The 14,884-nt window shown below is 34.4% G+C and overlaps 1 protein-coding gene across 3 annotated transcripts in view; it reads right to left on the bottom strand.

Annotated features, from left to right (window-relative positions):
• LOC131428685 (GRAM domain-containing protein 2B-like) overlaps positions 1-10,960 on the bottom strand; it is a 62,855-nt gene extending 51,895 nt beyond the window's left edge. Inside the window, exons 1-2 of one of the 3 annotated variants that reach the window (XM_058592730.1) lie at positions 10,825-10,960; positions 5,847-7,245 (exon numbers count right to left, since the gene is read on the bottom strand). In XM_058592730.1, coding sequence (XP_058448713.1) covers positions 5,847-6,646 — 800 coding nt within the window. In that variant the 5' untranslated portion in view covers positions 6,647-7,245; positions 10,825-10,960. Of the gene's footprint in view, positions 1-5,846; positions 7,610-10,824 lie in introns of those variants that run through there. The other 2 variants (XM_058592733.1, XM_058592732.1) reach the window with 2 other exon arrangements.
• Positions 10,961-14,884: the final 3,924 nt, after the last annotated feature.

Below are 14,884 nucleotides of genomic sequence, written 5' to 3'. Positions count from 1 at the left end.
GTTACACCTCTATGTAACTGCAAACTGCAGGTGGGTGGATATTTATTCTTTTCTGTGATTCTCTGGAACTCTATGTCCGATGTTAAAGTATGTGTTTTGGAAGTCTTTTAAAAAATATTACTTAAACATACTCGGGCAAATCTTGTAAGTGGGAAATCGAGAGGATCGACTTCGGACTTCTCTCCATAGGTCAGTTTCGGAGCGCAAATCGAAAAAAAACATGCGTTTGGAATTTTGTGATTATAAGTAGTACGCTAGTTTACGCAAATTTCCTCTGGCTCCAAAATTGGCGGCATACTTCCAAATTGTCAGTAATATATAAGCTTTCAAAAACTACCATCGATTAATTTTGTGGTGGTGCGTGAACATAGAAACATCGGGAGATCGGGATAGGACCACCCTAACCTACCAAATAATTGATTCTGAAACTGATTTTAGAGCCTTCATTGAAGACTGTTTAATTTTTCAAATTTGACTTTCTGGGACTTAGAACAAAATCTTTTTTTTTTTTTTAGATGACGGGCATGTTAATAAGAAAACTTTCGGAAATCTCATGTACACCCCCCTATGGTAATTTTTCAAGATCGAAAATTTTCAAACCTTAACCGCCGCACAGTGATGCCTCTCCATACAAAAGTTGGCAAAAACCATAAATTCGTCGATAAACGTCAGCTGGATGATTTTTTAATAATAATTTGGATATATTTCCATTTTGATAATTTATGAAAAAATATTCGATCCACCTAAAAGTGACATGATGCATTCGCTACGGACCGGAAAATGACGACTTTTTTTAAATAAATTAACTTGGGTGTTTTTTTTTTATTTCGTGATTGATTTGAAGTTTTCACTAATGTTTCAGATAATGATTAAACCTGTGTGGAAAATGTATACACTGAAAAAAAAACTTTTTCCTTGTATCTTGAAAACATCAATTTTCTCCAAAAGGGCTTATCTTTATATTTTTATTTTCTGATATGATGTAACTTACAGCTGATGACGTTTATTGCACTATGAGTATAGATGGGAGAGTAACAAACGAAAAAGTGTTTTATTTTGTTTTTCACTAAAATATTGATTTTTGGAAAATGTTCTGCATTTTGCATTTTTTAAGTTTTTCGACTCGATTTTATGAAAGAACACAAACTTTTCATTAAAAGAAGTACAAAACAGAATTTGGTTGAATACTATCGGTTTACTAATAATAGTGGATTTTTTTATGTTAAAATTTCTTATCAATCAATGTAAAATGAAAAATGACGCTGAGCAAGCATGTATAAAGTGGTTTTCACGGTTCAAATTTAGAAATTTTTTGTATGGACTACAAGAAAGTTTCGGTCAACAAAAAAACTGCATGTGGTGGGATCGACTAGGTGCTATTTATTATAAGCTACTCAAATTAGGTGACACCATCACATATTACACTTGTTGCGTTTGGACAGAGCATTGCATGGAATAGAATTTTAATTCATGACAATGCAAGACTCCATGTTTCGAAATTTTTAAATGTGGCGCATAACTTGTCAGGTCAGTTTAAAAAACTACGACACCACCAAAGATTGGATCGATTCATTCATCGAATCTGAGGAAAAGGAATTTTTTTAAATGTGGTATCCGAGTATTACCAGGAAGATGACAGTAAGTATTACATAACGTTGGACTATATTTTGAAAACCGGTACTGCAATGACACTCTCACTGAAAATCATGAAACTTAGCAGAAAGAACGCTACTAATTTATTCCAACGCCTGATATATTCTATATCAAGAACTATATAGATCTATATAAAACCATTTAAATAGGTGTTTTATGTTATGTATGTTACAAAAATGTTGATTTTATTTATAATATAGCCGTTTACACTAGGGTCTTTTTTATGCGGTTTTTTTATGCGAAGATTCAGAGTTATGCGGTTTTTTTATGCGAATTTTCAGAGTTATGCGGTTTCCCTTCTGCGATTTTTTTATGCGAAGTTTCAGAGTTATGCGGTTTTTTTAATGCAAAGTTTCAGAGTTATGCGGTTTTTTATATGCGTTTTTTTATGCGGTACGTAAACTCGCATAAAAAAAGACTTCAGTGTATTTAAATTTCACTCGCACCGACTTCATTTACAGAAGTATAGCCCTTGTTTTTGTGATTTTTATTGTCGACCCCGCAAACAATTGAAAATAACTTTCAAGGTGCAGAGATGTGCAGGATCGCATAGTGGTTTTCGAAAAGTAGAGAAAAAATGCTATAAAATCAAATACTATTCAACAGTGGCAGCCCTTTCCTACATATATAGAACTATAATCGCAAAACACCATCATTGCGCCATATATTTTGTATGGAAGGATGAAATCAAAGTTTACAATACCCTATCTTTGAGAGGATATGGAGAGATTGTTTCTTATTCAAAAATTTTTATACTTTAAACTGTAATCCTTCACTTATCTGAGAATTCAAAAAAATTAATGCAGTGCAAGAAAAAAATAAATTTATTTTTTGGATTTCTGCCACCTTGGCATCACTGTGCGCCGGGTAGCACCCCTTACCTATGTCCGATTTAGCTCAAATTTTGCATGGGGACTTTTTTCGAGATGCTTAAACTTTTGAGCTTAACGAAATTAGAGGTGATCCCAAAATATGGGCACCCTTATATACATTAGAGCGATACAGAACAACGTGTTTTGTCGGTTACGTCACTTATACCATTATATCTCCGGAACCAAAAGTCACAGCTATTTGATCTTCGAACTTGGTTCGATTCAACCATCTCTGAGAAAATTGAGCGCGTTAAAATATCTTCGAAAAACACACACACACGCGCGCGCGCTATTTAAAATCAGACACGTCTTATATATAAGTTTTAATTTCCATTTTTGTGGATTGTTCTTATAAAATCATTACCCTTGATTTCGCGTTTCGAGGTACGATTGAGGATTCGGTAGGTTTCAAATCAATTGACTACCGCCCTGAGAATTCAAACTTTATATATTATTCATTTTGAGGTGGGTTTTCAAATAACTAGATAGTATTATCTATCAAGATAAATCCTGATCATTTCCTGGTACCACTAACGCCACTCCTTTCCTGTGATACTTGCGATGATGCAGAGAATTCCTCGATCACTAATATCAAAAGTGTTGAACTAACATTCCTTCCCTTCCCACAGTGACCTGCAAGGGTTTAGGTTGCACGTTGAGCCAGGCCCGTACCCAGGATTTCGTTTCGGGAGGGGCCCACAAATAAGAAATAACGCATCTAACTGATGATTCTTGTGCCTTAAGTAGTTTTTGTTTTTTTTTTTTGAAGGGTGAGTGCAAGTAATTATAAATTTAAGTTAATTTGTACTCACATATTTTGGATTGGACAATGACGGATTGAAGCAAGAAGTTATATGTGTCAAAGGGAAGGGATCGATTTATTACATTTCTTTTATAATACAGTCCCATAGTTCGGCATAGACTTCTGGTTCCAGAAAAACTGAGTGATGAGTATTGAAACCTTCAATTTTAAAGGTGTGTTTTATGTAAATAGGATGTTATTATGTGTTCACGATGTAAAAAGAAACAAATATTTTGAAACTATTCAAGCTCTTCTAATTTGCAAAATTTGTTGATTATATGTCGAACAGATGGTCGAGCAGAATAAAATAAATTTATATTCAAATGAAGTGCCTTATAATCCCGGATGATCCTATTTAATTTCATCGAGTCATTTTCCGTGTCTGGATCAGAGATGTCAGACCTGCTGATTTGTTTGTAAATCAGCAGATTTATAGAATAAGCTGCAGACATGTTTCAGTTGCAGACTTTTTTGTAGGCTTTTAAAAATCACGTTTTTTAGACGTTTGTAAAAATTTACAGACTTTCGTAATCGCCGAGGTCTTTTTTTGTTCACTATACCAATTCCTTACATCGTTCTTTGAAGACAACTTCGCAAACTTTTTACAGACTTCTTTAACCCTGTATGAATATATTAAAAATTTTTACTTTACATCTCTGGTCTGGTTATGCAGGGTGATGAGTATAAAAATTTGAATTCGTCATTGGAAGTGACGATGCTATAACAGAAAAACCTTCTTAGTAGTAGTCAAAAACTCCAAAATGGAACTCACATAAATTTCTCAGAGATGCCTAGGACGATTTGCACAAATGTAAGAATGGATGGTCTTATGGATTCATAGACTTGTATGCTATTTTATCCAATTCCAGGTTTCGGAACAGGTTCGGAAGAAGCGGTCAGAACTCCAAAATGAAGCTCACACTCTGCTCTGTGCATTGTCTCGAAAACCGATTTTTAATCGCTCCAATAATGTACACTTATACTAGCTGTCAAAGGTGTTTTTCTTTGTTTGAGGTAGTCCACGAAAAGTATACGGAGACAAACCCAAAGAACCGACTTCATAACCATTCCGCCCAATTTAGCCTACCTAGGTCACTTCGGAGCACTCGTGCCGAATTCAGTCTATTGTCGGTTAATCATTCTGTTCTCTGGTGTATAATAATGGATCCAGACTTCGTCAACAGTAACTAACCGACATCATCAGCATAGGCGGACATGCTTCCGACGTGGGCTCGCGTTCGTCGTTTTAATCCTGATTATGCAAGTGCGGTATCCAGCGGCAGGACATCTTTTTCATTCGCTGAATCTTGCTAAAAGTATGATTATTTTGCTCAGTATTAATCCTCATGGCACTTTCTGGTCATCCCGTACCATTTCCTTTAATTTTGACATTGATTGACCGACTTTTGAGCATCGAAAAAAATTCGATTGGATTATCTGAAACTGGTTGATAAAATCTTCTAATTAACATATCTTGTTAGTTGATAACTCATTTCTGATCTTGATTCCGGAAATAGTTGTTATGGTGGCCCGTACCCAGGAGGGGCCCAAAGATAAAAAATATAATGTTACTGAAGATTGCTTATGTACCTAATTTTCGGTGTGCCTTTTACGGGTGTTTTTAACAGACACCATAAACTTTTCCACTGGAACTGTTATTGTGTTACATTTCTTTACGTTTACTGTCTTGTTTTTTCTGTAACACATGTCTGAGATCTTCTAAATAATTATATATCTATTTTTGATTTCGGGAGGGGCTAGGGCCCCTCGGGCCCCCCCTCTGGGTACGTGACTGCGTTGAGCTATCATGTGTCATGCATTTGTTTCAATATGCCATTTCAACCGGTTTATGATCAATCACGGGATTCTCGCGGGCGGTCAACTAAGCAAAGTTAGCTGAATTGAACTGCGCTGAAATAACATAATTTCTTCATTGGATAAATTTTGCTTTTTCGTAATTTCTCTGTAAACCTTAAATGAACAAAACAAATGATTTATACTAATTTTAGAAATCCTTTCATTTAACATGCGTTTATGAAAAAATAAAAAATAACGATATATTTCGAGCCTATGTTATGTATGTTCCAATTTCTCCCTATTTTTTATCTAGATTCAATTCAAAATAATTATTTCCTGTTTTGGGTGCACATAACCAGGTAACAATGCATATATATGAAATTTACAGGTGACGGAAACCCACATATAACACAATTCATAAAAAGTAATTCTTTAAATAGCAAAGGTTTTTACAAGAATGATTTAAATTTGTGTGTAGCAGTTCAACTTGAACCGCTAACCATACAATTGGGTCTTGCGATCCAGAGGTTCAAGTTATACAAGAAGCTGAACCGTATGTTCGGTTTGATATTAAAATTACAAATGAATAATTTTGTTATAGTTTCTTAAAGAAAAAAATATTAATTTCATTATGAATAAATAAGAAAGGCATCATTACACCGAAAAAATAAACGAATGAAACCGAAGACAACTACAGCTCGGTGCTGTCATAAATCACTTACCTGTCACAGCACCCGTCTATCTTTGACAAGTTGCCATTTCCAATATACAGTGAGTCCGAATACATTCGACGATGGTGTTTATTCCTATTTTTCACACCAAAGTCGTCGTTTAGTTGAATCACAATATCATCGAAAATATCTCCAGTACTGGCACGTTTACTAGGCACTTTATCAGGTAGAAAGGCATCTAACAACGGTTCACTGGGTGTGGAGCCAACGTTATCTTCGTCTAGTTCAAGAACTACATTGGAATCACTATCACTAGTACAAGATCGATCCTTTATTTTGTACTTATTTCGTTTAAAAAGATAATTGAGACTTTGGCGAAATGAAGATCCTCGTTTGAATGGCGATGAAGAAGACTCATTACCAGAACTAAACTCTTCTAACATCCGACCGTTTGATTTAACTTTAACCGTTGCTTCCCGTTCGTTATTATCAATTCCATTTACCTGATTTCCAAGCTTTAGTATCGACGTTAACCGGACATTCGATTCATAACCAAAACTTATTGATTTTTCTGTCCTACCATCCATCCTAACTACATCATTATTTTTTACAATCATCGGCAAACTGGATGGTCGATCATGATTCATTGCACCCAAACCATCACAGTTGTTACAATCTACATTATTGCAATCGAACGATACAATTTTCTTCCTCAGGCAAACTTCCTCTTCAGATTCAGGTGTACTTTTAATCGTAGTTTTATTTTTACCAATTCCTAGCCGGCGTGCCAACTGAGGTAAAAATTTTGTTTTTCGCTGTGTACCACTAGACTCCTCGGACAGTGAAACCATGTTGCCGATACTTTAAACAAATCCGCACCAACTCTGCAACACTCCCGTAAGGCTTTTCAAGAGCGATCGATATTGGCTTGTCTCCAAGAACACTTTTGTCTGCACCGAAATTTATCAGCTCCAACTATTTTTATGGATTTTTTTCGCTTACTCTAGTCAGCTTCCTGTACTAATGGTGTACCCGAAATCGATCCTCATGTTGAGACTATTCAAAAACTACGCGAACATATAATTTAACGTGTCGATTGTTTACTTGTGCTAATTCATAACATTTCAAGCACAGTTCCACCACCGCATCAATTACTCGTGCCGTAAAGCCACGTCTATCATGGCACATATCTGAATTTACACTGCACGGCTGGTCTAGTAATGTGCGTTTCATAAAACCCTGGGCAATAATTATGAAATTTGATTCTCAGCACAACACACGCATCCCGCTCAGCAATTCTCGTAGTAGCACGATAGGAAAAAGTAACACATTCACTTTAATGTACATTTTTCAATTTTTCCTTAACGTAGCGTTATCTAAAGTGAAACTTATCTATTGCCGTATTGATATATTAACGTGTCATAACGTACTACTAGAGTATTTGATATCTCTGGTAAGTAAAACAAAATAGATGTTGAACTAATCCTTTTTACACAACGAAACTGCTAATTGCACAGGTGTTTTGTACTAAAGCCTAATCGAAAAAAATGAGATGTTTTTTGTTTGTTTGTAACGTCCCTATATATGCTATCTTTCCGCAAAAAGAAATTCCACATGCAATCACCAATCTAATTGCCATTTGCCTCCGCTGGATAATGATATTCGAAATTTTGATTAAAATTATATCGGTCATGTAAAGTCGAAAATGTGTGTAAAGTTCTACGAAATTCGACTAATTTAACATTTAACATTTTATTGTGATCAGAGTAGTTTAATTGGTAAAACAATTTTCTTCGGGTAGAAGAAAGTTGCGGATTCGAGACCCTATTCTGAACAAACGCTAGCTCAAAATCGTCGCCAAAGTTTGAAGAGTTAGAGCATGTTACAAAAATTTCCAACGAGTCTCTTAGTCTTCCTCTATAGAAAGGTATTAGAATTGCTGGAAAAAAACTGACTTTCGAACGGAGCTTCGGAGACCCATAATGGTGTATACCATTATACTCAGCTAGACGAGATCGGAAAATGTATGTGTGCGTGTGAGTATGTGTGTACCCTTTTAAAAGATATTTTAACAGCTCAAGCCGATTTTAACAAACTTTGGCATTTTCGATCTTGAAAAAGCACCATAGGGGGAAGTTACATGGAATTTCTAACATCGAAAAAAAAAATTTTCGATGCCGAATGTCTTAGAATTACATTAAAAGTCGAGATGTCATCTCAAAAAAATTTTTTTTAAATCGACTTTCTGGCAAATAAAAATCCCAGAAAGCATAAATCAAATAAACATAGATTTCTCACTGTACGGTGACACTAACAGCACCTCTAGTGACAAACGGGTGTACTTTTTTCCATTAGCTACTGTGGTTGTGTTAAATGCGCAGGCAACTTTTTGCATGCATTTTAGGAGCATTTACGCACCCATTCTCCACCAGACGGTGCTTTTGGTGTCACGGGTTGCTCAACTACATTACTATTACACTGGGAAATCTATGTTTATTTGATTTATGCAGAAAGTCAATTTTCTCAAAAAAAATTTTTTCGATATGACACTAAATCACGTTTTATGCAATTCTAAGACTTTTGGAAAAGGCATTTTACCTTGACCAGAAAGAGTGATCAGTATAGTTGATGACCGAATAAAAGCATTTCGGGAATTTATGATTCCTGCAATTCCAGAAGTATTTATTAAAGATTGCACAGAGCTATTGGTAGAATACAATCAAAGGTATTATGTATCCATTGGATGTTGTCTTAGTCACTTAGAAATTAACAATTTAACAGCAAAATATGGGATCATCAGATCTTTTATGGGATTCTAGGTTAACATTATTAACTAACAGATTTCTCCAATTAGAGTAGTTTCAAGTGCAGTTTCAAAATGTTTATACGTTATTTGCATCGTCACATTGAGCGATGAACCTCTATTCTTATTATATCGGAACTGAAACTTGCATGGTCGAGTGTGGAAGTGCATCCGTACTCGATTAAAAAATAAAAATCTTCACCCGTACTCGACCCGAACCCGATTTTTTTCGTAACCAGAACCCGACCCATACCCGAATAAAAATAAAAATCTCTACCCGAACCCGTGAAGTTTTTTTTTTGGTAGGGATTCAGATAATTGAACCCGGATCTCTATATGCAAATTCTTAACCTGATTCCCCAAACCCGATCCGCATTCATTAAAAGTTGCAATAAGTTGCCCAAATTCAAGCCATCTCTAATACTCACCTATGGGAATGAGGTTTTTTCATTTGAATCTAATTCCATTAAAATCCGGTACTACCGGAAATGAAAAACGGGAACCGGTATAACCGAAAGCGGTAAGTTTGGCTGGTGTAACTGGTATAACTGGATTGAATTCATTTGCTCATCAACTAACGAGTTCTTCAAACCAAAGAAATTTTTAAGGAAACCGTTTCTTTTTACATAGTTGCTTATTACAAAACATTCTAGAAATTGGAATTTTGAATATTTATAATCCTGTAATTTCGGAACCATAAGTCGGACTCCAAAAAAACTGTAATTTTATATGTGATCATTTGATTGAATCTAAATTTAAGAAATATCGATGTAACTATCTGTCAGAAAATGGAGTGAATATTTTTGCTAGTATCCCCCTGTATACCGAAACCAGAAGCCGAATCCAGATGAAAACTAAATATTTACATTAAAACTATAAGACGTTTTAGTCGCATCGAAGTTTGTGATAATCGGTGCAAATTTCCGTTCCGCACACATACAGACATTTTTCGATTTCCACGAACTAAATCGAAGGATGTTATACACTCGGCCCTTCGAACATCGTTTTTAGCAGTGATTGCATAGCCTTTCTTAATAGGCAAATAAAAATAAAATGAATAAATATTAAGTTGGGTTTTGTTGGAAAGCTCAGATAAACAGAAAATTCCCCCACTGTCAGGAAAATGTTTACCAACCCTACTGACGATGATACTTTTTTAGAACCCTACACCTCTAGCACATGATTTTAGACTAAATCACTTCATGTTTCTTTTACTATAGCTACACGACTATTTCAAATGACTTTTTTTCTGTGTGTTCAAAGCAATATTCCCAGTAATATCTCCAACATTTTGAACCTCATATGTTGGAATACAGTTCTACGTTGAAATACAGATTTAAAGTGAAAGTGTATTCATAAAAGTTTTTGTGAGACACATTATTCGAGAACGGCCGATAAACTGTCTACAAATATATCTCGATTAACATTAGAAAAGGTCCCAAGAGCAAATGAAAGTTTCTCTTGGTTTACTTTCTCTTTCAATTATTACTGTAAATTCCAGTAATTTCCAACAAATTCTACAGTTTCTATCGAAAGTTGATGGTTTTTGCTATTGTCCTATGTGAGGTGTTAGATGGAAAGATTGCTGATTGAGCCGTAATACTCGAAAGAGAAAGTAAGCAAAAAGAAACTCTCATTTGTACTTAGGACCTTTTCTCGTGTTTGTCTTCATATCTTTTGGAATCATTTTCACATAATTCTAAATTATCCATCCATAACACTATAATGTACAAACTGCAAATTTTTGATAAATTTTACGTTGTTTTTTTTTTACACCACATAATTGATTACAAATTTTTGAATAAAATTTAAATTGGCAACAATGATGATAAAAACAAACACCGTTACACACAAATCTACGAGCATGTGCAAACAATCGACACTCCATTTCTATCACCTACACATTATTTTTGTATATATTGATGTTGCTAAAGTCCGACCAAACAAACTAATGGTTTTATCTAGCAATAATCAGCTCATCACATATCTAACAAGCTAAACAAAATTTTAAAAGACCCTCCAGAATATGATTTCATTGCTATATTAACGAAATCTACACGAACACAACTGGCATGCTCAATGCACACTATCAAATAGAGGCACGATTTCCAGCGCAGCTTTCACACATAAAACACAATTTCATTTTCGTTTTCACAGGTCTGACAAAGCTAAAAATAACACAGCAAATCGTCATTTTCCTCGCTTGAATCACAGTAAACATAATACCAGAGAATATAAACGTATTCCATTCGATTCCTTTAACACTTTAATTTTGAAAAGTTTCTCTGAGCCGCGCAATATATCTATGTTTTCCCGCATGATGAAGCTACTGATAGTACCTCACCTACACTATAGGAGATTGTCGGGATGGCAAAGTTTGAGTATTCTAGTCAGAGAGAAAAAAAATTGAGAGAAAAGCAAGTGGAAAATGTAGGTGAAGAAAAAGCGTTCATTCACACCCGTTTCTTTTGCACTCGACAACGGTGAGGCACATCAAAACACCATCGAATATGCAACGTTGAAACGATTCATCTACATATTGGAATGCGACTACAAGTCGATATGAAGTAAGCTTCCCTTCCTGATCCAGAATGAACTCACTCTCTCACTAACACAAATGACGTCGGCAATACTAACTGTTCAAACGACGTTGAGTTCTGACTGACCCAGACCAGCTGTATGCGATAAGAAACACTGTTTAATAATTGCAATAAATGCCTGACAGTGAGTTAATTTAATCCCTCTGTTAAGCACATTATACTTCATCAAAATACACACAGAAAAGTTTAACGAGCACATTTTGTAGTTATATGTGAATAAGAGATTAAAACAAGAATGCAATTCCATGATTCCTTCACACTATTGTTCAATGAAACCAGAAATATTGTCACAATGTTAACAATAAAAAGTGGAAATGAACAGAAAGTAGTTTATGTTTACTCAACTTATTTCTGCGTGTACAAAGTCACAGCTGAACGATTCAAACTGATAGTTGTATTAGTGTCTCGTCTTTTATTTACCTCTTTCACTAACAGCTGACTTTGAAAGCAGTGTGTGCCCACCTGAAAACTGTTTTTTGGCACAATTCGACAGAATGATTGGGATTCTAAGATTATGGAATTAAAATAAGAATTTAAACTAGTGTAGTTTAGCTTTTTAAAGGCTATTATCGGATGTCTGCTGTTTTTTATGTGGTGTCAAAAGTGATGTCAGAGATACAAATTTTCTAAGATTTCCTATGGACTTTTAATATAACACAATCACATTATTAGTATACCGTAGATGGGTTTCCATTTGTTTTGCGATGGAAAAGTCGAAGACCTCAGTTGGCATAGAAGAATTTTTCGGAAAGCCCAATGGCTTTCAATGAGTTTCAATGCTTAAATCCAGCCATACACATTGGAAATACATTAAATACCGTGAAACCAAATATCAACTAGAGGATTCCGTTCGGGTCTGAGAAACACCATCATTAAAATTGGACGTTCTTTAAAAAAAGAATCCAATTGCTTATTTTTTATGGTAATGCGGATTATTTTCTATTCAAAAATATGTAAAATTTTATTCATTTTTACTAATAATTGTTAGACTACAGGTAGAACATAACACTACCGTGAAAATTCGGCCATAGTAATAGTAGAAAGGAAATCCTATACAACATAAGACAATTATGCGTTAACACCAACACCCCTAATACTTACCCTTCAATATCTAACCGAACACATTCTGCTGCGACAATTCCTCCTCGTCCAGGAATACCTCGAGCGATGCCTTTCCGTGGAGATCTGTAAAATAGTTTGACTTTATAAATAAACACAATAACGAAACTACACAATCATCGACAAATATGAAACAAGGCATGCTTTAAAAAATTATCTTATATGTTTTTATCTAATTAGCGTGAAAGCCAGTCTCAATATTGTTAATTTTATGTTGCTGGGATATCCTTTGAAGAAGACCGAGCTGTTGCCGATGTTTCCGCTACAAAATTTTTTATGTCTGCTAATTTATAAGACAGTTTTTCGGCAATTCGTTCGCTTCAATATCTTTACCCGATACAATCGACACAATAAAACGTCGATGACAGAAACAAAGAATAATGTATTGTTATGAAAAATTAGTAAGCCAAACGAACAAAAGGATCCATTTCCATCATGCAAATATCATTCATTATTGACTTTCTTTTTACTAATTTTCGACTTGAATGATGAAACTTTATTTAAGAAACAAATGTACCTCGATTTAAATCGAATAAAATTTCTTCAACTGAAAAAAAAACTATTAAATATATATATATATATATATATATATATATATATATATATATATATATATATATATATATATATATATATATATATATATATATATATATATATATATATATTCAATTCTTTGGAGAAAGCAAAGTCATTGAATTAGCTTAAGGGAACAACAATGTACACTATTTGAAGCATAAAAACATGAAGTATAACATTACAGTTTGTATGGAATACAAACTATAGAAATGCGTGAGTATTATCTTCCTTTAGCTGAATTCATTCTAAAACAATTTCCCAGCAAGAAGAGATTCTTTCCATCGAAAAGTAAGTGTAGAAAAATACTTCCCCGGTAACATAAGCTTACGTTTCACTGTGGTAAATCTTGAAGGAAAATAGATTACAAGATATCTTCTACCCAGCCCCAAGTAATCAATGGACATTTAAAACATACTTATTTATCAACACTACCCTCCTATCCACTAGACAGCAAAACAGCATCCAATGTACAACGAAGTACGTCTGCAATCGGTAACAGCGAACCCTACTTCTGTAAAAATATGCTTCCGACAACAACAGCGACACCGAACATGGACGAGATCTTAAACAGTGAATCATTGTTCTCGTCTAATTTGTTGAATTGCTATGAAAGTGCCTCTCTTCCAAGAAGAAGCTGAAAGACAAGTCCAGTTCTAAAAAACATGTTTTACCTTGCTCTATAGAAACAAGCTTAGGTCCGTGTGAAAGCTAATCTTTAGATGGGAATCAAGTTCGAAGATACTCAGAGCAGCCATGCTTTATGCAGTACCAATTTGGTCAAGTTGTTGTTCCACCAGGAAGAAAACGCTTCAAAGGATTCAGAACAAAATTCTGAAAATGATTTTAAAGCGCCCTCCCTGGTTTAGTACAAATGAGTTACACATACTCACAAATATAGAACCATTAGATGTAATGTCACATAATATTATAAGCAAATTCCGAAAAAAATCGATGCAATCTTCAATTGAATTGATTCGCTCTCTGTATTAGTTAGTATGTTAGTATATAAGTTCCTTTTCCCCATTACACAATACAAGTAGGTTTAGAATTTTCCCTACACAAAAATCTCAGAATTGTGGAAGCAAATGATGTCCTCATGGTAACAACCAAATATATATATATATATATATATATATATATATATATATATATATATATATATATATATATATATATATATATATATATATATATATATATATATATATATATATATATATATATATATATATATATATATATATATATATATATATATATATATATATATATATATAATAGGGCTGAAAAGTCGCCACTTGTGGCTGAACACCCAAATTAAATCTTAATAATTTAATTTTAACTCATATTCCAAGAAATAGTTATTTTAAAAAAAAGTTCGAAGATCAAATGACTGCCATTTTTGGTTTCAGAGATATAATGATATTAGTGACGTAACCGACAATACGAAATATTTTCTTCCAGCTCAGTTTTCTCGGAGATGGCTGCACCGATTTTAACGAACTTCGACTTGCTTGAAAGCTATTTTTATATTGAGTTCAATTTCAAAGATCGGTTGGCAGTCACTTCGGGCTCCGGAGATAAATGATATAAGTAACGTAACCGACTAAACGCAATTTGCTAGGAGACGACTGAACCGATTTCCGCAAGAATAGGTTCATTTCAATAGAGGTGATCGAGTAAGCATTTTTTTAAACCCGAACCCGTACCCGGTCGAAAATAAAATACTTCTAAAAAACCCGAATCCGAAATTAACCCGACCCGTACCCGATGAAAAAAAAAACCCTCTTAGAAAAAACGCTTAACGGTGGTCCTTTGTTGGTCCAATACGTTGGATCGTTGGTCCAGTGAAAGTCCAATCAATCGTTCAATACGGGACCTTTGTTTTGAAACAGACCGTTGAACCGAATGCCATTTTTTCGTTCAACAAAACCCGCAGACAGAGGTCCACTATAGAACCATTTTTAATATGAGGAGTTGGAGCCCCG

The sequence above is a fragment of the Malaya genurostris genome, chromosome 2 (genome assembly GCF_030247185.1).
Source record: "Malaya genurostris strain Urasoe2022 chromosome 2, Malgen_1.1, whole genome shotgun sequence".
Taxonomy (NCBI): domain Eukaryota; kingdom Metazoa; phylum Arthropoda; class Insecta; order Diptera; family Culicidae; genus Malaya; species Malaya genurostris.
Note: the sequence above shows the minus strand (reverse complement) of the source record. Positions and strands in the feature narration are given on the sequence as shown.